Source organism: Etheostoma spectabile, unplaced genomic scaffold (assembly GCF_008692095.1).
Source record: "Etheostoma spectabile isolate EspeVRDwgs_2016 unplaced genomic scaffold, UIUC_Espe_1.0 scaffold00008520, whole genome shotgun sequence".
In the NCBI taxonomy this organism is placed as follows: domain Eukaryota; kingdom Metazoa; phylum Chordata; class Actinopteri; order Perciformes; family Percidae; genus Etheostoma; species Etheostoma spectabile.
Genome location: NW_022603601.1, coordinates 20848 through 46051, shown reverse-complemented (window position 1 = coordinate 46051; position 25204 = coordinate 20848). Strand labels below are relative to the sequence as shown.

At 45.4% G+C, this 25204-nt stretch overlaps 1 protein-coding gene across 1 annotated transcript in view; it reads right to left on the bottom strand.

Annotated features, from left to right (window-relative positions):
* Positions 1–2769: 2769 nt before the first annotated feature.
* Positions 2770–25204, bottom strand: part of tecpr2 (tectonin beta-propeller repeat containing 2) — a gene marked incomplete at its 5' end in the record, with an annotated part of 43138 nt that continues 20703 nt past the window's right edge. The window contains 10 exon segments of the mRNA XM_032508620.1: positions 2770–3243; positions 3828–3977; positions 11226–11367; positions 11654–11802; positions 20511–20646; positions 20728–20825; positions 22061–22150; positions 22373–22598; positions 23556–23697; positions 23812–23992. Of these exon segments, the coding sequence (XP_032364511.1) occupies positions 3092–3243; positions 3828–3977; positions 11226–11367; positions 11654–11802; positions 20511–20646; positions 20728–20825; positions 22061–22150; positions 22373–22598; positions 23556–23697; positions 23812–23992 (1466 nt within the window).

Here is a 25204-nt window from a genome sequence, read left to right as displayed (position 1 = left end):
AACCCCTCGGGTCCCAGACACTACGTTGTAACTGACCCTAACCCCTCGGGTCCCAGACACTACGTTGTAACCGACCCTAACCCCTCGGGTCCCAGACACTACGTTGTAACCGACCCTAACCCCTCGGGTCCCAGACACTACGTTGTAACCGACCCTAACCCCTCGGGTCCCGGACACTACGTTGTAACCGACCCTAACCCCTCGGGTCCCAGACACTACGTTGTAACCGACCCTAACCCCTCGGGTCCCGGACACTACGTTGTTGGGGTTGTCTTATAATCTAAATCAAGGACCCTGAACGTCTCGTCTCTTGCTGTTTAAAGAGGGTTTTATTGAGTTAATGAATGAAATGTCACAACAGGTGTGTTTAGTTTACACTGAGCGGTCATTGGTCGACAGAAATGCCCAACCAACCAATCAGCTGACATCAGGTTACATCTGCACAGTTTTCCATGGAGATGCTGCTAATGACAAGGAAGAGTCAATGGTAAAACAGAGTCTTTAAAACATAAATCCAGTTCAGACATTAAACCTGAAGCTCTCGATCAGAGTCCATCAGGGTCTGTTATAGTCCATCAGAGTCCGTTAGAATCCATCAGGGTCCGTTACAGTCCGTCACGGTCTGTTCGAGTTCATCCGGGTCTGTGAGAGGTCATCTGCGTCTGTTAGAGTCCATTGGGATCCGTCAGAGTCCATTGGGATCCGTCGGAGTCCATCAGGGTCCATTAGAGTCTGTCAGGGGCCAATAGAGTCCATCAGGGTTCATTAGATACCGTTAAGAGTCTGTTAGAGTCCGTCAGGGTCTGTTAGAGTCCGTCAGGGGCCAATATATACCGTTAGTCTGTTAGAGTCCATCAGGGTCTGTTAGAGTCCGTCAGGGGCCAATAGATACCGTTAGTCTGTTAGAGTCCATCAGGGTCTGTTAGAGTCCGTCAGGGGCCAATAGATACCGTTAGTCTGTTACAGTCCCTTAGGGTCTATTAGATACCGTTAGAGTCTGTTACAGTCCCTCAGGGTCTATTAGATACCGTTAGAGTCTGTTAGAGTCCATCAGAGTCCATCAGGGTCTGTTAGAGTCCCTCAGGGTCTATTAGATACCGTTAGAGTCTGTTAGAGTCCATCAGGGTCTGTTAGAGTCCCTCAGGGTCTATTAGATACCGTTAGAGTCTGTTAGAGTCCCTCAGGGTCTGTTAGAGTCCCTCAGGGTCTATTAGATACCGTTAGAGTCTGTTAGAGTCCATCAGGGTCTGTTAGAGTCCGTCAGGTTTTATTTATAATCTTCTTTAAAGTTAAACTATTTTCTTCTTCAGCAAACAGATTATTACATTTACATTTCTACAGGTTTCTCATGAATCAGATTAACCCAGATTAACCCAGTCTAACCCAGATTAACCCAGTCTAACCCAGATATTCCCAGTCTAACCCAGATATTCCCAGTCTAACCCAGATATTCCCAGTCTAACCCAGATTATCCCAGTCTAACCCAGATATTCCCAGTCTAACCCAGTCTAACCCAGATTAACCCAGATATTCCCAGTCTAACCCAGATTATCCCAGTCTAACCCAGATTATCCCAATATAACCCAGATATTTCCAGTCTAACTCAGATATTCCCAGTCTAACCCAGATATTCCCAGTCTAATCCAGATATTCCCAGTCTAACCCAGATTATCCCAGTCTAACCCAGATTATCCCAGTCTAACCCAGATATTCCCAGTCTAACCCAGATTATCCCAGTCTAACCCAGATTATTGATACCGACGTATAACCGACTGCTATCTGTTGAGTTGTCCTCCCTCTGTCCTCTGGGACTGTCTCCATCTAGAGACTAAGCTGCACGGTGCAGGAACTACTCTGATTGGCTCATGATCAGACGGTTGTACGGAGCGGCAGATTGGCTGTGCTAAAAACCCGGAGCGTTCTATGAAATGACGCTTTATAAAAAATAATCGCTCGATCACGCAAATTTGATCGTGGGAAGTCCAAATCGTGATCGCGATTAAAATTAGATTAATTGTGCAGCCCTACTTTAAAGTCATTGTTCGGGACCAGACTGATCTGGGTTTATTATGTATTAGCATATCTAGAACTAGTCTGAACCAGTCAGACCAGCCAGAACCAGTCAGACCAGTCAGACCAGTCTGACCCAGTCAGACCAGTCAGACCAGTCAGAACCAGTCAGACCAGTCAGAACCAGTCTGAACCAGTCAGACCAGTCAGACCAGTCAGAACCAGTCAGACCAGTCTGACCCAGTCAGACCAGTCAGACCAGTCAGACCAGTCAGAACCAGTCAGACTAGTCAGAACGGTCTGACCCAGTCAGACCAGTCTGACCCAGTCAGACCAGTCAGAACCAGTCAGACTAGTCAGAACGGTCTGACCCAGTCAGACCAGTCTGACCCAGTCAGACCCAGTCAGACCAGTCAGAACGGTCTGACCCAGTCAGACCAGTCTGACCCAGTCAGACCCAGTCAGACCAGTCTGACCCAGTCAGACCCAGTCAGACCAGTCAGAACGGTCTGACCCAGTCAGACCAGTCTGACCCAGTCAGACCCAGTCAGACCAGTCAGAACCAGTCAGACCAGTCTGACCCAGTCAGACCAGTCAGACCAGTCAGAACCAGTCAGACCAGTCAGAACCAGTCAGACTAGTCAGAACGGTCTGACCCAGTCAAACCAGTCTGACCCAGTCAGACCAGTCAGAACCAGTCAGACTAGTCAGAACGGTCTGACCCAGTCAGACCAGTCAGAACCAGTCAGACCAGTCAGAATAGTCAGACCAGTCAGAATAGTCAGTCCAGTTAGAACCAGTCGGACCAGTCAGAACCAGTCAGAACCAGTCGGACCAGTCAGAACCAGTCGGACCAGTCAGAACCAGTCGGACCAGTCGGACCAGTCAGTCTCTTTGTCCCTTCAGAGTAAAGTGCTTCCTGTTTGAAATAAAACAGTCTCAGTTCACTTCGTTTCCCTGCAGCCACCTGGGTTCTTGAAGAAGTCATGTCACCGGCCTGCACTTCCTGCTTCCTGAGGAAGTTAGTAACCAGTAAGTGGTGTCACTGTGACATCACTGCCTCTCCAGTAGAGGTCAGGGGTCAGATGAGTTCCCATTCGTCGTCGCCGTCGTCCGCACTGAGGGCGGGGCCAGATGGGGCGGGTCTACAGGGGGCCTGTGGGAGGAGCTTCGTCAGGCGACGGGACAACCCGCCAATCGGAGTCACCGCCCACAGCTCGTCCTCCGCAGTCACTGCAGACACAGAGACACGGTGCATTCAGGGGCTGTCGGACACGTGGGACAAACAAGGTTCGGAGTGGAGAAATCACGAGGCAATCACAACAACTTGCTTGTCACAATTGTCAACATGGCGGAAAACCTTTATTAACACTAAACCAAAGTTAAAGACTATGTTTATGTCCCCAGTGTTAGCATGGTTAGCTTAGCATTGCTAAACCTCTGTCCTGATTGACAGGTCCTAAAGCATTTCCTACTTTATCTGCTATTTTAACATTAAAGGAGGCATTGTTTACTAGAAGAACATCATGCTGTGCTGAAGAAGAAGACGAATTGAAACTAGAGGTTGAAAATATCAAATCATTATGAGACTGACAGAATCAGTCAGACCACTCAGAACCAGGCAGACCACTCAGAACCAGGCAGACCCAGTCTGACCAGTATGAACCACTCTGAACAGTCAGAACCAGTCTGACCAGTTTGAACAGTCAGAACTAGTCAGAGCAGTATGAACCAGTCAGAGCAGTATGAACCAGTCATACCAGTATAAACCAGTCTGAGCAGTCTGAACCAGTCTCACTAGTCAGAACCAGCCTCACCAGTCAGCCAGTTGGTGTTTCCAGGGATCTTCTTCCAGTAGTCCCCGGCAGGGTTCCGGTCCGAGACGCCGTAACGCCGAGCCACTTCTCCGTTGGCACACCGCACCCAAACCGTCCGGGAGCTGAGGACCAGCTGACTCACGGCTAACCCTGGAACACACGCATTAATTACATATTAATATATGTATGTATAGTTTGGACCTGCCTTCTCATTCAATGCATTTTCTTTATTTTAATAAGTATTTCCATTGTAGATCATCACTGAAGCATCAGAACTTAGAATGAACACGTGTAGAATTATGGACTTAACAAAAAACTGGGAAATAACTGAAAACACGTCTTATGTTTTAGTTTCTTCACAGTAGCCCCCCCCCCCCCCCCCCTGGTGTTCTCCCAATGAGCTCCATGAGGTAGTCCCTGAAATGGTCCTCCCCCCCCCCAGGTGGGCCTGGTCAGGGTTCATGAGTGGAGTTTCTTCCTTGTTTATGGAGCTGGGACCATCAGAAGTCAGGTTGATACACATTCAACAGCAGAGATGGGAAATAAAGTAAAAATACTTTGTTACTGTACTCAAGTAGATTTTTCTAATATTTTTACTTTACTATTTATTTTTGTGGCAACTTTTTACTTCTACTCCTTAATTTTAAACACAAATATTGGTACTTTCTACTCCTTACATTTTACAAAATTGGCTCGTTACTTTAGTTTTGTACAAGAGGTCATGTCGGAGTAGCGCGGACACGCGCCTCACACCGCAGGGGGGTGCGCACGCCACTCGGAAAATAAGTGAGAGAAAGGAAAAAGGGACTAGCTGTCTGGAGGATAACCAGCTGAGATTGCGTGTGTTCCTCTTTGAGAACTGGAAGTCATAGAACTCATGTTGTCAGTTCACTTAAGCCTGTTGTATTGGTCTATAGTTCTTCACATTTTAAGTAAGTTAGCTAGTGGTTTTGGTTCTTCACCTGTTAGCTAGTGGTTTTGGTGTGTTCTTCACCTGTTAGCTAGTGGTTTTGGTTCTTCACCTGTTAGCTAGTGGTTTTGGTTCTTCACCTGTTAGCTAGTGGTTTTGGTTCTTCACCTGTTAGCTAGTGGTTTTGGTTCTTCACCTGTTAGCTAGTGGTTTTGGTGTGTTCTTCACCTGTTAGCTAGTGGTTTTGGTTCTTCACCTGTTAGCTAGTGGTTTTGGTGTGTTCTTCACCTGTTAGCTAGTGGTTTTGGTTCTTCACCTGTTAGCTAGTGGTTTTGGTTCTTCACCTGTTAGCTAGTGGTTTTGGTTCTTCACCTGTTAGCTAGTGGTTTTGGTTCTTCACCTGTTAGCTAGTGGTTTTGGTTCTTCACCTGTTAGCTAGTGGTTTTGGTTCTTCACCTGTTAGCTAGTGGTTTTGGTTCTTCACCTATTAGCTAGTGGTTTTGGTTCTTTACCTGTTAGCTAGTGGTTTTGGTTCTTCACCTGTTAGCTAGTGGTTTTGGTGTGTTCTTCACCTGTTAGCTAGTGGTTTTGGTGTGTTCTTCACCTATTAGCTAGTGGTTTTGAAGTGTTTTTCACCTGTTAGCTAGTGGTTTTGGTGTGTTCTTCACCTGTTAGCTAGTGGTTTTGGTGTGTTCTTCACCTGTTAGTGGTTTTGGTTCTTCACCTGTTAGCTAGTGGTTTTGGTGTGTTCTTCACCTGTTAGCTAGTGGTTTTGGTGTGTTCTTCACCTGTTAGATAGTGGTTTTGGTTCTTCACCTATTAGCTAGTGGTTTTGGTTCTTCACCTGTTAGCTAGTGGTTTTGGTTCTTCACCTATTAGCTAGTGGTTTTGGTTCTTCACCTGTTAGCTAGTGGTTTTGGTGTGTTCTTCACCTGTTAGCTAGTGGTTTTGGTGTGTTCTTCACCTGTTAGCTAGTGGTTTTGGTTCTTCACCTATTAGCTAGTGGTTTTGGTTCTTCACCTGTTAGCTAGTGGTTTTGGTGTGTTCTTCACCTGTTAGCTAGTGGTTTTGGTGTGTTCTTCACCTGTTAGCTAGTGGTTTTGGTTCTTCACCTGTTAGCTAGTGGTTTTGGTGTGTTCTTCACCTGTTAGCTAGTGGTTTTGGTGTGTTCTTCACCTGTTAGCTAGTGGTTTTGGTGTGTTCTTCACCTGTTAGCTAGTGGTTTTGGTTCTTCACCTGTTAGCTAGTGGTTTTGGTGTGTTCTTCACCTGTTAGCTAGTGGTTTTGGTGTGTTCTTCACCTGTTAGCTAGTGGTTTTGGTGTGTTCTTCACCTGTTAGCTAGTGGTTTTGGTGTGTTCTTCACCTGTTAGCTAGTGGTTTTGGTTCTTCACCTGTTAGCTAGTGGTTTTGGTGTGTTCTTCACCTGTTAGCTAGTGGTTTTGGTGTGTTCTTCACCTGTTAGCTAGTGGTTTTGGTGTGTTCTTCACCTGTTAGCTAGTGGTTTTGGTGTGTTCTTCACCTGTTAGCTAGTGGTTTTGGTTCTTCACCTGTTAGCTAGTGGTTTTGGTGTGTTCTTCACCTGTTAGCTAGTGGTTTTGGTGTGTTCTTCACCTGTTAGCTAGGTTACACGTTTTTAAAGCTTTCACCAGCTTTATTTGCATGAGTTTTTTTTTTTTTTTTTTTTTAAATCGAACTTCAGACACTGTAATAGGCAAGACATTCCCATCATCCTCGGCCTTATCTGAGAGAGATGTTTGAGACAGTAGGCATCAAGGACTCCTGGCCAACGAGCTGAGGAACGTGCTGGATCTGAGAATCCTCACAGAATCCCAACTGAATTAATACCTTGCTAATGAGTTAGAATCATATTAACCTGGAGTTTCTGTCATAAAAATCATATATGTGATGTTTTAGGCCTGTTGGCAGGCATACATTTAACATGTAGAAATTTAGTCCACTGAAATTCCTCAGCGTGCTCTCTAGGAACATCTGTCTGCTCCAGGGAGCTTTGCATAAAAAATGGTTGTCATTCGCAAGGCTACTTTTACTTTTATACTTTAAGTACATTTCCAAGCCTGTACTTTGTTACTTTTACTTGAGTAAAGAAGTTTAATCAGTACTTCCACTTTTACCAGACTATTTTTTTAAAATAAGTATCTGTACTTCTACTTAAGTACGGAAAGTGAGTACTTTTGCCATCTATGGCCAACAGCCTTTTGGACGACTGGTAGAATTCATATTATGGCGAGAACCAATCAGCTAAGAGAAGAGAAACGAGGTCATCGTTACGAAATGGAGGGCAGTCGGTCCGGAAAATGGTGAAAACTTTGAATGTGTCCCCAAGTGGAGTCGCAAAAACCATCAAGGGCTACAACGAAACTGGCTCACATGAGGACCCCCCAGGAAAGGAAGACCCAGAGTCCCCTCTGCTGCTGAGGATAGGTTCCTCTGAGTCCCCAGCCTCAGAAATCACGAGTTCCAGCAGCTGAGATCAGAGAGCAGCTGATAGCACCCAGCAGCTGGGAAACTTTTGGCCTGTACTGTATACAGTGAGTATAATAAGTATTTAACACGCTGCTATTTAACAAGTTCTCCCATTTAGAAATCATGGAGGGTCTGATGTCCTCGTAGGACCATGTCCACTGTGAGAGACATGTCCACTGTGAGAGACATTTCCACTGTGAGAGACATGTCCACTGGGAGAGACATGTCCACTGGGAGAGACATGTCCACTGGGAGAGACATGTCCACTGGGAGAGACATAATCTAAAAAACATCCAGAAATCACAATGTATGATTTATTAACTATTTATTAGTATGATACAGCTGTAAATAAGTATTTAACACCTGAGAAGATCCATGTTAATATCTGGTCCAGCAGCCTTTGTTTCCAACGGTTCCTGTAGTCCTGCACCAGGTCTGACACCCTGCAGAAGGGATTCTGGCCCCCCCCTCCACACAGACCTTCTCTAGACCAGTCAGGTTTCTGGGCTCCCTCCAAAGATTCTCTATTGGGTTTACTTAACCCTCCTCTGGATCCTCCAGATGGTCGTTGGCAGACTTAAGACGGGCCTGGACCTGGTCTGGTTTAAGCAGGGGAACCTTCCGGGCCATGCAGGATTTCAAACCATGACGTCTTAGTGTAGTACCAACAGTAACCTTGGAAACGGTGGTCCCAGGTCTTTCCAGGTCCTGGACCAGCTCCTCCCGTGTAGTTCTGGTCTGGTTTCTCACCTTTCTTAGGATCATGGAGACCCCCCAAGGTGAGATCCTGCATGGAGCCCCAGTCCGAGGGAGACTGACCGTCATGTTTAGCTTCTTCCATTTTCTAATGATGTCTCCAACAGTGGACCTGTCTTCACCAAGCTGCTTGGACATGTCCCCGTAGTCCTGTCCAGCCTTGTGGAGGGGGACAGTTTAGTCTCTAGTGTCTTTGGACAGGTCTCTGGTCTTGGCCATGTTAGTAGTTGGATTCTTACTGATTGGATGGGGGGGACAGGTGTCTTTATGCAGCTAACGTCCTCAAACAGGTGCATCTAATTTAGGATAATAAATGGAGGGGGGGGGACATTTTGAAGACAGACTAACAGGTCTTTGAGGGACATTATGAAGACAGACTAACAGGTCTTCGAGGGACAGAATTCTATCTGATAGACAGGTGTTCAAATACTTATTTACAGCTGTATCATACAAATAAATAGTTAATAAATCCTACATTGTGATTTCTGGATGTTTTTTTAGATTATGTCTCACACAGTGGACATGTCTCTCCCAGTGGACATGTCTCTCACAGTGGACATGTCTCTCCCAGTGGACATGTCTCTCACAGTGGACATGTCTCTCACAGTGGACATGTCTCTCACAGTGGACATGGTCCTACGAGGACATCAGACCCTCCATGATTTCTAAGCAGTCGCCAAACAGCTGTGCGACTTTCTGCATAGCAACAGCTTATTTGAGGATTTTCAGTCAGGATTTAGAGTTCATCATAGCACAGAGACAGCACTTGTGAAAATTACTAATGACCTCCTAATTGCTTCAGACAAAGGACTTATCTCTGTACTTGTGTTATTAGATCTTAGCGCTGCATTTGATACCATTGACCATTATATCTTATTACAGAGATTGGAACATTTAATTGGCATTAAAGGGACTGCTCTAAGCTGGTTTAAGTCTTATTTATCAGATCGATCTCAGTTTGTTATGTTAACGATGAATCCTCTGTGCACGCCAACGTTAGTCATGGAGTCCCACAAGGATCTGTGCTCGGTCCAATCCTGTTCACTTTATATATGCTTCCTTTAGGCAGTATTATTAGGAAACACTCCATAAACTTTCATTGTTATGCAGATGATACTCAATTATATCTTTCAATCAAGCCGGATGAAACTAATCAGTTAGCTAAACTTCAAACGTGCCTTCAAGATATTAAAACCTGGATGACCTGTAATTTTCTAATGTTAAACTCCGATAAAACTGAAGTTATTGCTCTCGGACCCAAGCACCTTCGTGACGCACTATCCAAAGATATAGTTACTCTGGATGGCATCACCCTGGCCCCCAGCACCACCCTGGCCCCCAGCATCACCCTGGCCCCCAGCACCACCCTGGCCTCCAGCACCACCCTGGCCTCCAGCACCACAGTGAAGAATCTTGGAGTCATCTTTGATCAGGACATGTCCTTTAATTCCCACTTAAAGCAAATTTCAAGGATCGCCTTTTTTCACCTACGTAATATTGCAAAAATCAGGAATATCCTGTCTAAAAATGATGCAGAAAAACTAGTCCATGCATTTGTTACTTCTAGGTTGGATTACTGCAATTCTCTGTTATCAGGCTGCTCGAAAAAATCCATAAAGACTCTACAGCTGATCCAGAATGCTGCGGCACGGGTTCTGACAGGAACCAGGAAAAGAGATCACGTTTCTCCTGTTTTAGCTTCTCTGCATTGGCTTCCTGTAAAATTTAGAATAGAATTTAAAATCCTTCTTCTCACCTACAAAGCTCTTTATGGTCAGGCTCCATCTTATCTTAAAGAGCTCATAGTACCTTACAACCCTAGGAGAGAACTACGCTCCCAGAATGCAGGGTTACTGGTGGTTCCTAGAGTCTCTAAAAATAGAACAGGAGCCAGAGCGTTCAGCTATCAAGCTCCTCTCCTGTGGAACCAGGTTCCAGTTTGGGTCCGGGAGGCAGACACCGTCTCCACATTTAAGAGTAGGCTTAAGACTTTCCTTTTTGATAAAGCTTATAGTTAGGGCATAGAATTGAATATTGTTAGGGAGTAGTAGTTAGTCACATAGTTTCATATAATATAACTAAAGGGAGACTTGGCATACAGCCCGATCCGGTTGGGGAGAGTTCTAGCCCGACCGGGCTGGAGCTCTCTTTACCTCGTCTCTCTTGGTTTTGTTGTAATAGTTTTAGACAGCTGGGGACTTATTTTGATACACTAGTTAGGGCATAGAATCGAATATTGTTAGGGAGTAGTAGCTAGCCACATAGTTTTCAGATTTATCTAACATATAATCAAGAATATAATAGAACCAAAGGGAGACTTGGCATACAGCCCGATCCGGTTGGGGAGAGTTCTGGCCCGGCCGGGCTGGAGCTCTCTTTACCTCGTCTCTCTTGGTTTTGTTGTAATAGTTTTAGACAGCTGGGGACTTATTTTGATACACTGAGCTCCTCTCTCCTCTATCTTTCCATCTTTTCATTTATGTGCATCCATGTCCCAGAAATGCTTGTTACTAACCTATTTCTGGGGAGTCATTCCCCGGAGTCCTTATGTTCTTTTTTCCCCAGCATGTTCCCTTGGATCAGAGAGGCTCCGAAATCAGGGTAGCAGCTATTGCCATGGTCCCGCTACACGTTCTGTGATGCCATGTTCAACTGCTACACTGTGGTGCCCTGCTACGTCCTGCTACGTCCTGCTACGTCCTGCTACGTCCTGCTACGCCCTGCTACGTCCTGCTACGTCCTGCTGTACCTTGTAATGCCCACAGCGTCCTGCTATGCCATGAACTACCACAAAGAACTGCTACAAACTACTAATTTTTTCTATTTTTGTTATTGCCACTCTTCATTCTAACCCCAACCGGCCCGTCAGACTCCGCCTACCAAGAGCCTGGGTCTGGGTCTGGGTCTGGGTCTGACCGAGGTTTCTGCCTAAAAGGAAGTTTTTCCTCGCCACTGTCGCACTGTTGCTTGCTCTGGAGGAAACTAGAACTGTTGGGTCCTTGTAAATTCCGGAGTGTGGTCTAGACCTGGTCTATCTGTAAAGTGTCTTGAGATAATTCTTGTTATGAATTGATACTATAAATAAAATTGAAATGAATTGAATTAAGTGGGAGAACTTGTTAAATAGCAGCGTGTTAAATACTTATTTTACTCACTGTATATATATATATATATGAGACAGACAGGTGTGCAGAGAGAGACACACACACACACACACACACACACACACACACACACACACAGGTACCTGGGACCAGCTCCCAGTCTGTCCCTACAGGCATCTCGTCACTGAGTCCGGTCCGGACGAAGACACTTCCTCGGTTGTCCAACGCCCAGAGGAGACGGTCGTTGGGACTCGTCTGAACGCTCACCAGCTGCACTCCCATTGGCTGCAGAGACATGATGGCATAGTGGAACGCTCACACACAGACTAGAGCTAAAGTCACATGGTCACTTCCTGTCTCCTAAAGAGGGAGGGCAGGGGACACATCCACGGAGGTGGGGGTCTTGGGGGAATTACCTGTTCAGGGGGTGTTACTTGTTCAGGGGGGTCTTGGGGTGTTACCTGTTCAGGGAGTGTTACTTGTTCGGGGGGGTCTTGGGGGTGTTACCTGTTCAGGGAGTGTTACTTGTTTGGGGGGGTCTTGGGGGTGTTACCTGTTCAGGGAGTGTTACCTGTTCGGGGGGGTCGATGTGGATCCAGGCCGGCAGCATCATGCTGGGATTCAGAGGCTGGGTTCCGACTCTGAAGTAAACGATTCCTCGAGCGTCCACGGCCCAGACGTTCTGACTGCCACAGCTCGCACTGACCAGACGCACACTTCCTGTTACACAAGCACACTTCCTGTTACACAAACACACTTCCTGTTACACAAGCACACTTCCTGTTACACAAACACACTTCCTGTTACACAAACACACTTCCTGTTACACAAACACACTTCCTCTTACACAAACACACTTCCTGTTACACAAACACACTTCCTGTTACACAAGCACACTTCCTGTTACACAAGCACACTTCCTGTTACACAAACACACTTCCTCTTACACAAACACACTTCCTGTTACACCCCCACCCTTCCTGTAACACCCCACACACGTAATTCCTGTAACACACACAAAAACACTTCCTGTTACAACTACAAGAACTACAAACATGTCGGAGGAAATACAGAACTACAAATAAAGCAGTGAGCTGAAGCACTCTGAAATAAAAACAGATCTGAGGAGAGAGGATACACACACACACACACACACACACACACACACACACACACACACACACACACACACACACACACACACACACACACACACACACACACACACACACACACACACACACACACACACACACAGCTGTGTTTCTACGTCACATGTATTTCCTCCGACAGGTGGAGGTTATATAACATGGAGTGTGTCTGAGTTTGTTTGTCTGTATGTCTATATATGTGTATGTATATATATATATATATATCTATCTCTATATATATATACAGTATATATCTATATATCTATCTATCTATAGATAGATAGATATATACACACATGTAGATATAGATGTAGATATGTATTTATGTATCCATATATGTATACAGTGAGTAAAATAAGTATTTAACACGCTGCTATTTAACAAGTTCTCCCACTTAGAAATCATGGAGGGTCGTATGTCCTCGTAGGTGCATGTCCACTGTGAGAGACATGTCCACTGTGAGAGACATGTCCACTGTGAGAGACATGTCCACTGGGAGAGACATGTCCACTGTGAGAGACATGTCCACTGTAAGAGACATAATCTAAAAAACATCCAGAAATCCCAATGTAGGATTTATTAACTATTTATTTGTATGATACAGCTGTAAATAAGTATTTGAACACCTGTCTATCAGCTAGAATTCTGTCCCTCAAAGACCTGTTAGTCTGTCTTCATAATGTCCCTCAAAGACCTGTTAGTCTGTCTTCATAATGTCCCTCAAAGACCTGTTAGTCTGTCTTCATAATGTCCCTCAAAGACCTGTTAGTCTGTCTTCATAATGTCCCTCAAAGACCTGTTAGTCTGTCTTCATAATGTCCCTCAAAGACCTGTTAGTCTGTCTTCAAAATGTCCCCCCCCCCTCCATTTATTATCCTAAATTAGATGCACCTGTTTGAGGACGTTAGCTGCATAAAGACACCTGTCCCCCCCATCCAATCAGTAAGAATCCAACTACTAACATGGCCAAGACCAGAGACCTGTCCAAAGACACTAGAGACTAAACTGTCCCCCTCCACAAGGCTGGACAGGACTACGGGGACATGTCCAAGCAGCTTGGTGAAGACAGGTCCACTGTTGGAGACATCATTAGAAAATGGAAGAAGCTAAACATGACTGTCAGTCTCCCTCGGACTGGGGCTCCATGCAGGATCTCACCTCGGGGGGTCTCAGTGATCCTAAGAAAGGTGAGAAACCAGACCAGAACTACACGGGAGGAGCTGGTCCAGGACCTGGAAAGACCTGGGACCACCGTTTCCAAGGTTACTGTTGGTAATACACTAAGACGTCATGGTTTAAATCCTGCATGGCCCGGAAGGTTCCCCTGCTTAAACCAGACCAGGTCCAGGCCCGTCTTAAGTCTGCCAACGACCATCTGGAGGATCCAGAGGAGTCATGGGAGGAGGTCATGTGGTCTGATGAGACCAGAATAGAACTTTTTGGTCCTAATTCCACTAACCGTGTTTGGAGGAAGAAGAATGATGAGGACCATCCCAAGACCACCATCCCTACTGTGGAGCATGGGGGGGTAGCATCATGCTTTGGGGGGGGTTCTGCACATGGGACAGGGGGACTGCACTGTATTAAGGAGAGGAGGACCGGGGCCATGGACTGGGAGATTTTGGGGACCAACCTCCTTCCCTCAGTTAGAGCATTGAAGATGGGTCGAGGTCTTCCAACATGACAAAGACCCGAAGACCACAGCCAGGAGAACCAAGGGGGGCTCTGGAAGAACCAGATCAAGGTTCTGGGGGGGCCTAGCCAGTCTCCAGACCTAAACCCAATAGAGAATCTTTGGAGGGAGCCCAGAAACCTGACTGGTCTGGAGAAGATCTGTGTGGAGGGGCGGCCAGAATCCCTTCTGCAGGGTGTCAGACCTGGTAAAGGACTACAGGAACCGTTGGAACCAAAGGCTGCTGGACCAGATATTAACATGGATCTTCTCAGCTGTTCAAATACTTATTTACAGCTGTATCATACAAATAAATAGTTAATAAATCATACGTTGTGATTTCTGGATGTTTTTTTAGATTATGTCTCTCACAGTGGACATGTCTTTCACAGTGGACATGTCTCTCACAGTGGACGTGTCTCTCACAGTGGACGTGTCTCTCACAGTGGACATGTCTCTCACAGTGGACATGTCTCTCACAGTGGACATGTCTCTCACAGTGGACATGCACCTACGAGGACATCAGACCCTCCATAATTTCTAAATGGGAGAACTTGCAAAATAGCAGGGTGTTCAAATACTTATTTTCCTCAGTGTATATATCAGTGTGTGTGTGTGTGTGTGTGTGTGTGTGTTATTGTCTGTGTGCGTGTGTGTGTATGCGTCACACTGTAACCTGATCAGAAGTGAATGATGCCACCCACCCCACCCCAACAAACAAACACACTGACTGTTTGACCAAACACATCAGACCCAACTCCTCCATTACAAAATAAGACTTTAAAGGACCAGTTGGTATTATTTTTACATCACATGATCCCTATGGGACAACATCACATGATCCCTATGGGACAACATCACATGATCCCTATGGGACAACATCACATGATCCCTATGGGACAACATCACATGATCCCTATGGGACAACATCACATGATCCCTATGGGACAACATCACATGATCCCTATGGGACAACATCACATGATCCCTATGAGACAACATCACATGATCCCTATGGGACAACATCACATGATCCCTATGGGACAACATCACATGATCCCTATGGGACAACATCACATGATCCCTATGGGACAACATCACATGATCCCTATGGGACAACATCACATGATCCCTATGGGACAACATCACATGATCCCTATGAGACAACATCACATGATCCCTATGGGACAACATCACATGATCCCTATGGGACAACATCACATGATCCCTATGGGACAACATCACATGATCCCTATGGGACAACATCACATGATCCCTATGGGACAACATCACATGATCCCTATGGGACAACATCACATGATCACTATGGGACAACATCACATGATCCCTATGGGACAACATCACATGATCCCTATGGGACAACATCACATGATCAACATCACATGATCCCTATGGGACAACATCACATGATCCCTATGGGACAACATCACATGATCCCTATGGGACAACATCACATGATCACTATGAGACAACATCACATGATCCCTATGAGACAACATCACATGATCCCTATGAGACAACATCACATCACATGATCCCTATGGGACAACATCACATGATCACTATGAGACAACATCACATGATCCCTATGGGACAACATCACATCACATGATCCCTATGGGACAACATCACATGATCACTATGAGACAACATCACATGATCCTTATGAGACAACATCAAATGATCCCTATAGGACAACATCACATGATCACTATGGGACAACATCACATGATCCCTATGGGACAACATCACATGATCCCTATGGGACAACATCACATGATCCCTATGGGACAACATCACATGATCACTATGGGACAACATCACATGATCACTATGGGACAACATCACATGATCCCTATGGGACAACATCACATGATCACTATGGGACAACATCACATGATCACTATGGGACATCATCACATGATCACTATGGGACAACATCACATGATCACTATGGGACAACATCACATGATCCCTATGAGACAACATCACATGATCCCTATGGGACAACATCACATGATCCCTATGAGACAACATCACATGATCCCTATGGGACAACATCACATGATCCCTATGAGACAACATCACATGATCCCTATGGGACAGGCTCCATAGAGTTCATGTTCCAGCTCATAGAGACATATCGAGCTATAATAAGAAAACAACGACGCTATGACGATGCAGATGCAGCTTGTCTTTTATTGTCCCCCCCGGCACTGCTGCAAGACTCTTTTTGAGACATGTCTCTCTGTCTGAGCGTCTTCCATTGTCTCCCAGGACGTCCCACGGATTGTCCTAACCTTTGTTGGACATTTCCTTCGTGAGATTGTGATAAATCCAGAAAGTCTATCGTCTCCTTGTCCGTCCACTTCCATCTGTTTTTGTTGCCCCCCCCCCATGTGTGAGACAGAGAGGACATACTGGGGGACATTAACTACAACTTCTTCTTCTGCGTTTTGCAGCGGGTTGCAATCATAAAATGACGTAAAACTTAATAATCCTTATTTCTTCAGCAGATCAGGTTCCATCAGCGTTTCTCACAGGAGAAGATAAAGAGAAGATAAAGAAGATCAAATCTGAACAGACCAACGCGTTTCCTTTGAGTCGACATTCATCAAATTCATCAAAATTTACTGTTAACAAAAAGCATTTTTCATCAATATCAATTAATTCAGATAAAACGAGTGGATGAAACAGAGCTAGAGTAGTTAAGCTTGCTAAACATGTTACCCCCCCACTAGCATGTGACCTGGTAGCTAAAACAGTCTGTGAGCTGCTTAGTATGTCTAGTATTACAACCAATAGTATGTCAGTTGCATAATATATCCGGTAAAATATTACATAATGTGATACTGGACACTATGCCGGCATCAGTATCCCACAATGCAATGCAATCTTATTTATAGTATCAATTCATAACAAGAGTTATATTGAGACACTTCACCGATAGAGCAGGTCTAGACCGCTCTATAATTTACAGGTAGAGCAGGTCTAGACCTCTCTATAATTTACAGATAGAGCAGTTCTAGACCACTCTATAATTTACAGATAGAGCAGGTCTAGACCTCTCTATAATTTACAGATAGAGCAGGTCTAGACCTCTCTATAATTTACAGATAGAGCAGGTCTAGACCTCTCTATAATTTACAGGTAGAGCAGGTCTAGACCTCTCTATAATTTACAGATAGAGCAGGTCTAGACCTCTCTATAATTTACAGATAGAGCAGGTCTAGACCGCTCTATAATTTACAGATAGAGCAGGTCTAGACCACTCTATAATTTACAGATAGAGCAGGTCTAGACCGCTCTATAATTTACAGATAGAGCAGGTCTAGACCTCTCTATAATTTACAGATAGAGCAGGTCTAGACCGCTCTATAATTTACAGATAGAGCAGGTCTAGACCACTCTATAATTTACAGGTAGAGCAGGTCTAGACCACTCTATAATTTACAGATAGAGCAGGTCTAGACCGCTCTATAATTTACAGATAGAGCAGGTCTAGACCTCTCTATAATTTACAGATAGAGCAGGTCTAGACCTCTCTATAATTTACAGATAGAGCAGGTCTAGACCGCTCTATAATTTACAGATAGAGCAGGTCTAGACCTCTCTATAATTTACAGATAGAGCAGGTCTAGACCTCTCTATAATTTACAGATACAGTGGTCTGCAAAAGTTTGGGCAACCTTGTTAATTTCCATGATTTTCCTTCATAAATCGTTGGTTCTTAGGATAAAAAAAAACAGTTAAATATATCATATAGGAGACAAACACAGTGATATTTGAGAAGTGAAACGACCCTTTACAGGAAGTGTGCAATAATTGTTTGAACAAAATTAGGCATGTGCATAAATTTGGCCACTGTTGTCATTTTACTGATTTCAAAATCTTTAGAACCAATTATTGGAACTCAAAATTGGTTTGGGAAGCTCAGTGACCCTTGACCTACATACACAGGTGAACCCAATCATGAGAGAGTATTTAAGGGGGGGCAACTGTAAGTTTCCCTCCTCTGGGAATCTTCTCTGAAGAGTAGCGACATGGGAGTCTCAAAAGAACTGTCACATGAACTGAAAACAAAGATTGTTCACCATCATGAATTAGGGGAAGGATACCGAAAGCTGTCTAAGAGATATCAGTTGTCTGTTTCGACAGTTAGGAACATAGTCAGGAAATGGAAGACCACAGGCACAGTTCAAGTTAAGGCTCGAAGTGGCAGACCAAGGAAAATCACGGATGAACAGAAGCGAAGAATGGTTAGAACAGTCAAAGTCAACCCACAGGCCAGCACCAAAGACACACAACATGATCTCGCTGCAGATGGAGTAATTGTGCATCGTACAACTATTGCGCGCACTTTACACAAGGAGATGCTGTACGCAAGAGTGATGCGGAGGAAGCCTTTTCTCCGCCCACATCACAAACAAAGCCGCTTGAGGTATGCTAAAGCACATTTGGACAAGCCGGCTTCCTTTTGGAATAAGGTGCTGTGGACTGATGAAACTAAAATTGAGTTATTTGGACATAACAAGGGGCGTCATGCATGGAGGAGAAACAACACAGCATTCCTAGAAAAACACCTGCTGCCTACAGTAAAATTTGGTGGTGGTTCCATCCTGCTGTGGGCCTGCGTGGCCAGTGCAGGGACTGGGACTCTCGTTAAAGTTAAGGGACGCATGGATTCCACCAAATATCAGCAGATCCTGGAGACCAATGTCCAGGAATCAGTGACAAGGCTGAAGCTGCGCCGGGACTGGATCTTTCAACAGGACAATGACCCTAAACACTGCTCAAAATCTACTAAGGCATTCATGCAGAAGAACAAGTCCAACGTTCTGGAATGGCCATCTCCGTCCCCAGACCTGAATATTATTGAAAATCTGTGGTGTGACTTAAAGAGAGCTGTCCATGCTCGGAAACCATCAAACCTGAATGAATTAGAGGTGTTTTGTAGAGAGGAATGGTCCAAAATACCTCCAACCAGAATCCAGACTCTCATAGGAAGCTATAGGAAGCGTTTAGAAGCTGTTATTTCTGCAAAAGGGGGATCTACTAAATATTGAGTTATTTTTTTTGATTGTGGTGCCCAAATTTATGCACATGCCTAATTTTGTTTAAACAATTATTGCACACTTCCTGTAAATGGTATAAACTTCGTTTCACTTCTCAAATATCACTGTGTTTGTCTCCTATATGATATATTTAACTGATTTTTTTTATCCTAAGAACCAACGATTTATGAAGGAAAATCATGGAAATTAACAAGGTTGCCCAAACTTTTGCAGACCACTGTAGAGCGGGTCTAGACCGCTCTATAATTTACAGATAGAGCAGGTCTAGACCGCTCTATAATTTACAGATAGAGCAGGTCTAGACCGCTCTATAATTTACAGATAGAGCGGGTCTAGACCGCTCTATAATTTACAGATAGAGCGGGTCTAGACCGCTCTATAATTTACAGATAGAGCAGGTCTAGACCTCTCTATAATTTACAGATAGAGCAGGTCTAGACCTCTCTATAATTTACAGATAGAGCAGGTCTAGACCGCTCTATAATCTACAGATAGAGCAGGTCTAGACCTCTCTATAATTTACAGATAGAGCAGTTCTAGACCGCTCTATAATTTACAGATAGAGCAGGTCTAGACCGCTCTATAATTTACAGATAGAGCGGGTCTAGACCGCTCTATAATTTACAGATAGAGCAGGTCTAGACCTCTCTATAATTTACAGATAGAGCAGGTCTAGACCTCTCTATAATTTACAGATAGAGCAGGTCTAGACCTCTCTATAATTTACAGATAGAGTCTTCACTGGTTTACAGACGTATGTGTCTCCGTGGAGGTCTGAGGGGAAGTATTTTTGGGTCAGGGGGCATCACGTGACGGGGCAGGAGGGAAATGTTCTGCGGCCTGCAGTCGGACCTCTATGGCTAGTTTTGGCTTTATGCTTTCTGAGTGTTATCTATTTATTACCTGCTGTAGGTTTTCCCAACAGATATGGGAATAATAATGATTTAAAATATGTGAAGTTGCTTAATTAATATTATTGAGAAATGTCACATTTCCTTGAGAGAGGACCCTTAAAGAGGCAGGCCGACTTATTGGGACTTTAGGTTATTCAGGCCATACATACCCCCGGCATTAGCTTAGCACCGATGCTGCAGGGAACTGGTTCCAACTAGCTACTGCTCCCAATAAGTGACAAAATAACGCCAACATGTTCCTATTCACATAATGTGATTTGTGTAGTCACAGGGTGTACAAATATCAAGGTCACATGACACACATCCTTATTCTAACCGCATACTAACTGGGAACTATATTCTCAGAAAGGCCAAGCAGTCCAACTTGTGCGGAGTGATTCCATAGACAGTTAAAGAAGAAAAAAGCAGCTGCTCCGTCAACCAAACCAATGAACAGCTAGCTCGTAGCGAACAACACTGGTGGTCATGGCTGACTCTGAGGAATTATTGTTTTCATACTAACAAATACGTCTGCCACAACCTGAGAGAAAACACTGGAAATCGGCACGGCAAGGTTTGGCTCGGCCGTGTCCAGGTGAGTGAGTCAGGTACGTACCGAGCTGGCTGAGGTCCAGGGGGGTCCAGTGGAGTCCAAAGGGACAGGACGGAGACAGCGTCCGGATGCTGACTCGGCCGTGAGTGTCTAAACCCCACAGAGCGTCCCGGCATGCAGACAGCTGGGTCAGCTCCATCTGAACACAGGAGAACCCATTTAAACACCTGCAGAATGTACCGTCCAATCAGACGCAGAGACAGGCCACAGGTGTGTTTACCTCCACTGGTAGAGGGATGGAGGAGGGGCGGAGCTCACCGTCCTGATCCCAGACACAGAACAGATCCTTCCTGCTCTGAGCCAACCACAGGAACGCACCTGAGACACACACACACAGGTAACACACACACACACATACACACACACACACACACGTATCAAACAGGTATCACACACACATAACACAGGTAACACACAGGCGACACACAAGAGTAACACACAGGTGACACACAACCGGTATCACACACACGTAAACAAAGAGGTAACACAGGTGACACACACAGGTGACACCTCAAGACTAGTTCCAGAGGTCTAGGGTGAAGTGTGAAGACTAGTTTCAGAGATCTGGGGTGAAGTGTGAAGACTAGTTACAGAGGTCTGGGGTGAAGTGTGAAGACTAGATACAGAGGTCTAGGGGTGAAGTGTGAAGACTAGTTTCAGAGATCTGGGGTGAAGTGTGAAGACTAGTTACAGAGGTCTAGGGGTGAAGTGTGAAGACTAGTTACAGAGGTCTAGGGGTGAAGTGTGAAGACTAGTTACAGAGGTCTAGGGGTGAAGTGTGAAGACTAGTTACAGAGGTCTAGGGGTGAAGTGTGAAGACTAGATACAGAGGTTTAGGGGTGAAGTGTGAAGACTAGTTACAGAGGTCTAGGGGTGAAGTGTGAAGACTAGATACAGAGGTCTGGGGTGAAGTGTGAAGACTAGTTACAGAGGTCTAGGGGTGAAGTGTGAAGACTAGATACAGAGGTTTAGGGGTGAAATGTGAAGACTAGTTACAGAGGTCTAGGGGTGAAGTGTGAAGACTAGTTACAGAGGTCTGGGGTGAAGTGTGAAGACTAGTTACAGAGGTCTAGGGGTGAAGTGTGAAGACTACTTCCAGAGGTCTAGGTGAAGTCTGAAGACTAGTTCCAGAGGTCTGGATGAAGTCTGAAGACTAGTTCCAGAGGTCTGGGTAAAGTGTAAAGACTAGTTACAGAGGTCTGGGGTGAAGTGTGAAGACTAGATACAGAGGTCTAGGGGTGAAGTGTGAAGACTAGTTACAGAGGTCTGGGGTGAAGTGTGAAGACTAGTTACAGAGGTCTGGGGTGAAGTGTGAAGACTAGATACAGAGGTCTAGGGGTGAAGTGTGAAGACTAGTTACAGAGGTCTAGGGGTGAAGTGTGAAGACTAGTTCCAGAGGTCTGGGTGAAGTGTGAAGACTACTTCCAGAGGTCTAGGTGAAGTCTGAAGACTAGTTCCAGAGGTCTGGATGAAGTCTGAAGACTAGTTCCAGAGGTCTGGGTAAAGTGTGAAGACTAGTTCCAGAGGTCTGGGTGGGTGTAGAGGTGCGAGACCTTCTCTGTGCGGCACAGCTGAAGACGTGATGAAGGTCCACCTCGTGGCCGAGACGGTTCCTCTGGGAACGACGTTCTGCCAGAAAGTTCCTGAAGGAACCAAACACAAAGACCAACAGAGAAAGTCACCACTCAGAGCCTGTTGTGCTGTTATTATGGACTCTCATAGACCTTTCTAACCCTTTCTGGACTCTAATAGATCTTTCTAACCCTTCATGGACTCTAATAGATCTTTCTAGACCGTTCTGGACTCTAGACGACAGTTCTGGACTCTAGACGACAGTTCTGGACTCTAGACAACCCTGTACTGACCGACTAGGCTGCCGCGGGCCAGGTGCAGCTGGTTCCGACCCGAGGCGACCCAGACCCCGCTGCTGTTGGCGCTGACCAGACTGGGCTGGCACTGCGTGTGCTGGGACAGGAAGGCCACCACGCGCTCCACCGGGGCCCTGGTTACTGTGGCAACGCTCTGCGTGGCCTGCAGCAGGGTCTGGAACAGACTGCCCTGGTCGAAGACCACGTAGTCCGAAATACTGATCTGGGGGACAGAGACACATCAGGTTCAGGGTCATAAAGTCAAATATGTCAAGATTACGTTTCTAGCAGCTGATAAATCATTTTGTTTTATTATGAAAAGATCAGAGTTATTTATAAATCAACACTTTTCATCAATCTTTTCTTACGTTTTTGTCCATTTTTTCATCACTTTTTTGATGTTTAACACTACACAACACTAACTTATTAACTCTAGTTTATTACAGTTATTTTGGGAATTTATTGTCAATAAACCTAATTTTTCTGAAATTATACCTAATGTTTGAATTATAAAAGCAGAAATTATGAATTAAATTAGGAAAAAGGACTAAAATTAAAGGAATAGATGTTGATGGATAATCAGACTGGAACATGTCAACTTTTACTCAATACTATTTCAAAAACACTTCAACTTGTTTTAAAATGCTTTGAAATTGAATAAGACCCAAAATCATTGAGCGTTGTGTGGAATCAATTAGGTTGTATATATATATATATATATATATATATAAAAAATATATATATATATATATATATATATATATAAAAAATAATAAATAAAATAATAAAATAATGTGTAAAAGAACATTGATAGGAAGTTACCTGCAAAGGATGCTACGAGACACCCTGTAGGTGGTCCCCTGCCGAGGACGCTACGAGACACCCTTTAGGTGGTCCCCCTGCAGAGGACGCTACGAGACACCCTGTAGGTGGTCCCCCTGCCGAGGACGCTACGAGACACCCTTTAGGTGGTCCCCCTGCAGAGGACGCTACGAGACACCCTGTAGGTGGTCCCCCTGCCGAGGACGCTACGAGACACCCTTTAGGTGGTCCCCCTGCAGAGGACACTACGAGACACCCTGTAGGTGGTCCCCCTGCAGAGGACACTATGAGACACCCTGTAGGTGGTCCCCCTGCAGAGGACACTACGAGACACCCTGTAGGGGAGACAGGAAGTTACCTGCCACCAGTGGTCGTCGTCCCCCTGCGGTCGAGACGGACAGACGCCGGTCCTGAACCAGAGGCTGCCGCTGGCGTCCAGCGCCCAGCCGGTTCCTTCCGCTGCCAGGCCGACGCACACCAGGTCCAGACCCTGGGCCTCGCTGGGACACACAGACACGTTTTAAAAGCCATTTAGAGGCCTTATTTCTCTCTCTACAGTATTATTGCAGTAGCATTACAGTAGTAGTACTGCAGTAGTACTGCAGTAGTATTACCTGACGGTGTCGTACTTCCAGCCCTCTCCCTCTCTGCAGAAGCTGTTGAGCCCCTCCCTGTAGAACAGAGCTCTGTGTTCGCTCAGAGCCCAGACGACGCCGCCGCTCACACACACCTGGCTGAAGACACACGGAGAGTCCACCTTCACAGAGCGAGCACAGGGACGCTCCACGCTCAGACCTGACCAATCAGAACAGACCACAAGCCCTTAATGATGTCATAATGTCCACCTTCACCTCCACGCTCATACCTAACCAATCAGAAGAGACAACAGGTAGGTAGACAGGTAGAGGGTTAGGGGTAGGGTTAGGGGGGTAGTAGTAGGGTACCTGTCTGCAGGTAGAGGGTTAGGGGTAGGGTTAGGGGGGTAGTAGCAGGCCCCTCTCTTTACCCTGTCGCTCTTGGTTATGCTTTGATAAAGCTTAGAGTTAGGGCATAGGATTGAATATTGTTAGGGAGTGAGGAGTCGCAGCGTCCGCCTAACCCGGCCCACCTGCTTCTCTTCATAGTTGTCAGATTTATCTATCATATAATCAAGCATATAATAAAACTAAAGGGGGACTTGGCATACAGCCCGATCCGGTTGGGGAGAGTTCTAGCCTGATGTGATCCGGTTGGGGAGAGTTCTAGCCTGATGTGATCCGGTTGGGGAGAGTTCTAGCCTGATGTGATCCGGTTGGGGAGAGTTCTAGCCTGATGTGATCCGGTTGGGGAGAGTTCTAGCCCGACCAGGCTCCTCTCTTTACCCTGTCTCTCCTAGTTATGCTGTAATAGTTTTAGACAGCTGGGACTGAGCTCCTCTCTCCTCTATCTTCCTATCTTTTCATTTATGTTCATCCATGTCCCAGAAATGCCTGTTACTAACCTAGTTACTAACCTAGTTACTAACCCAGTTACTAACCTAGTTACTAACCTAGTTACTAACCCAGTTACTAACCCAGTTCCTAACCTAGTTCCTAACCTAGTTCCTAACCTAGCTACTAACCTAGCTACTAACCTAATTACTAACCCAGTTACTAACCCAGTTACTAACCCAGTTCCTAACCTAGCTACTAACCTAGTTCCTAACCTAGTTACTGACCTAGTTCCTAACCTAGCTACTAACCTAGTTCCTAACCTAGTTACTAACCTAGTTACTAACCTAGTTACTAACCTAGCTCTGGGGAGTCCTTATGTTCTTTTTTTTCCCCAGCATGTTCCCTCAGATCAGAGAGGCTCCAAAATCAGGGAAGCAGCTGTCGCCATGGTCCCCCTACACGTTCTGCTACACTGCAGTGCCCTGCTACGTCCTGCTACGTCCTGCTACGTCCTGCTACGTCCTGCAACGTCCTGCTACGTCCTGCTGCGTCCTGCTGCGTCCTGCTGCGTCCTGCTGCGTCCTGCTGCGTCCTG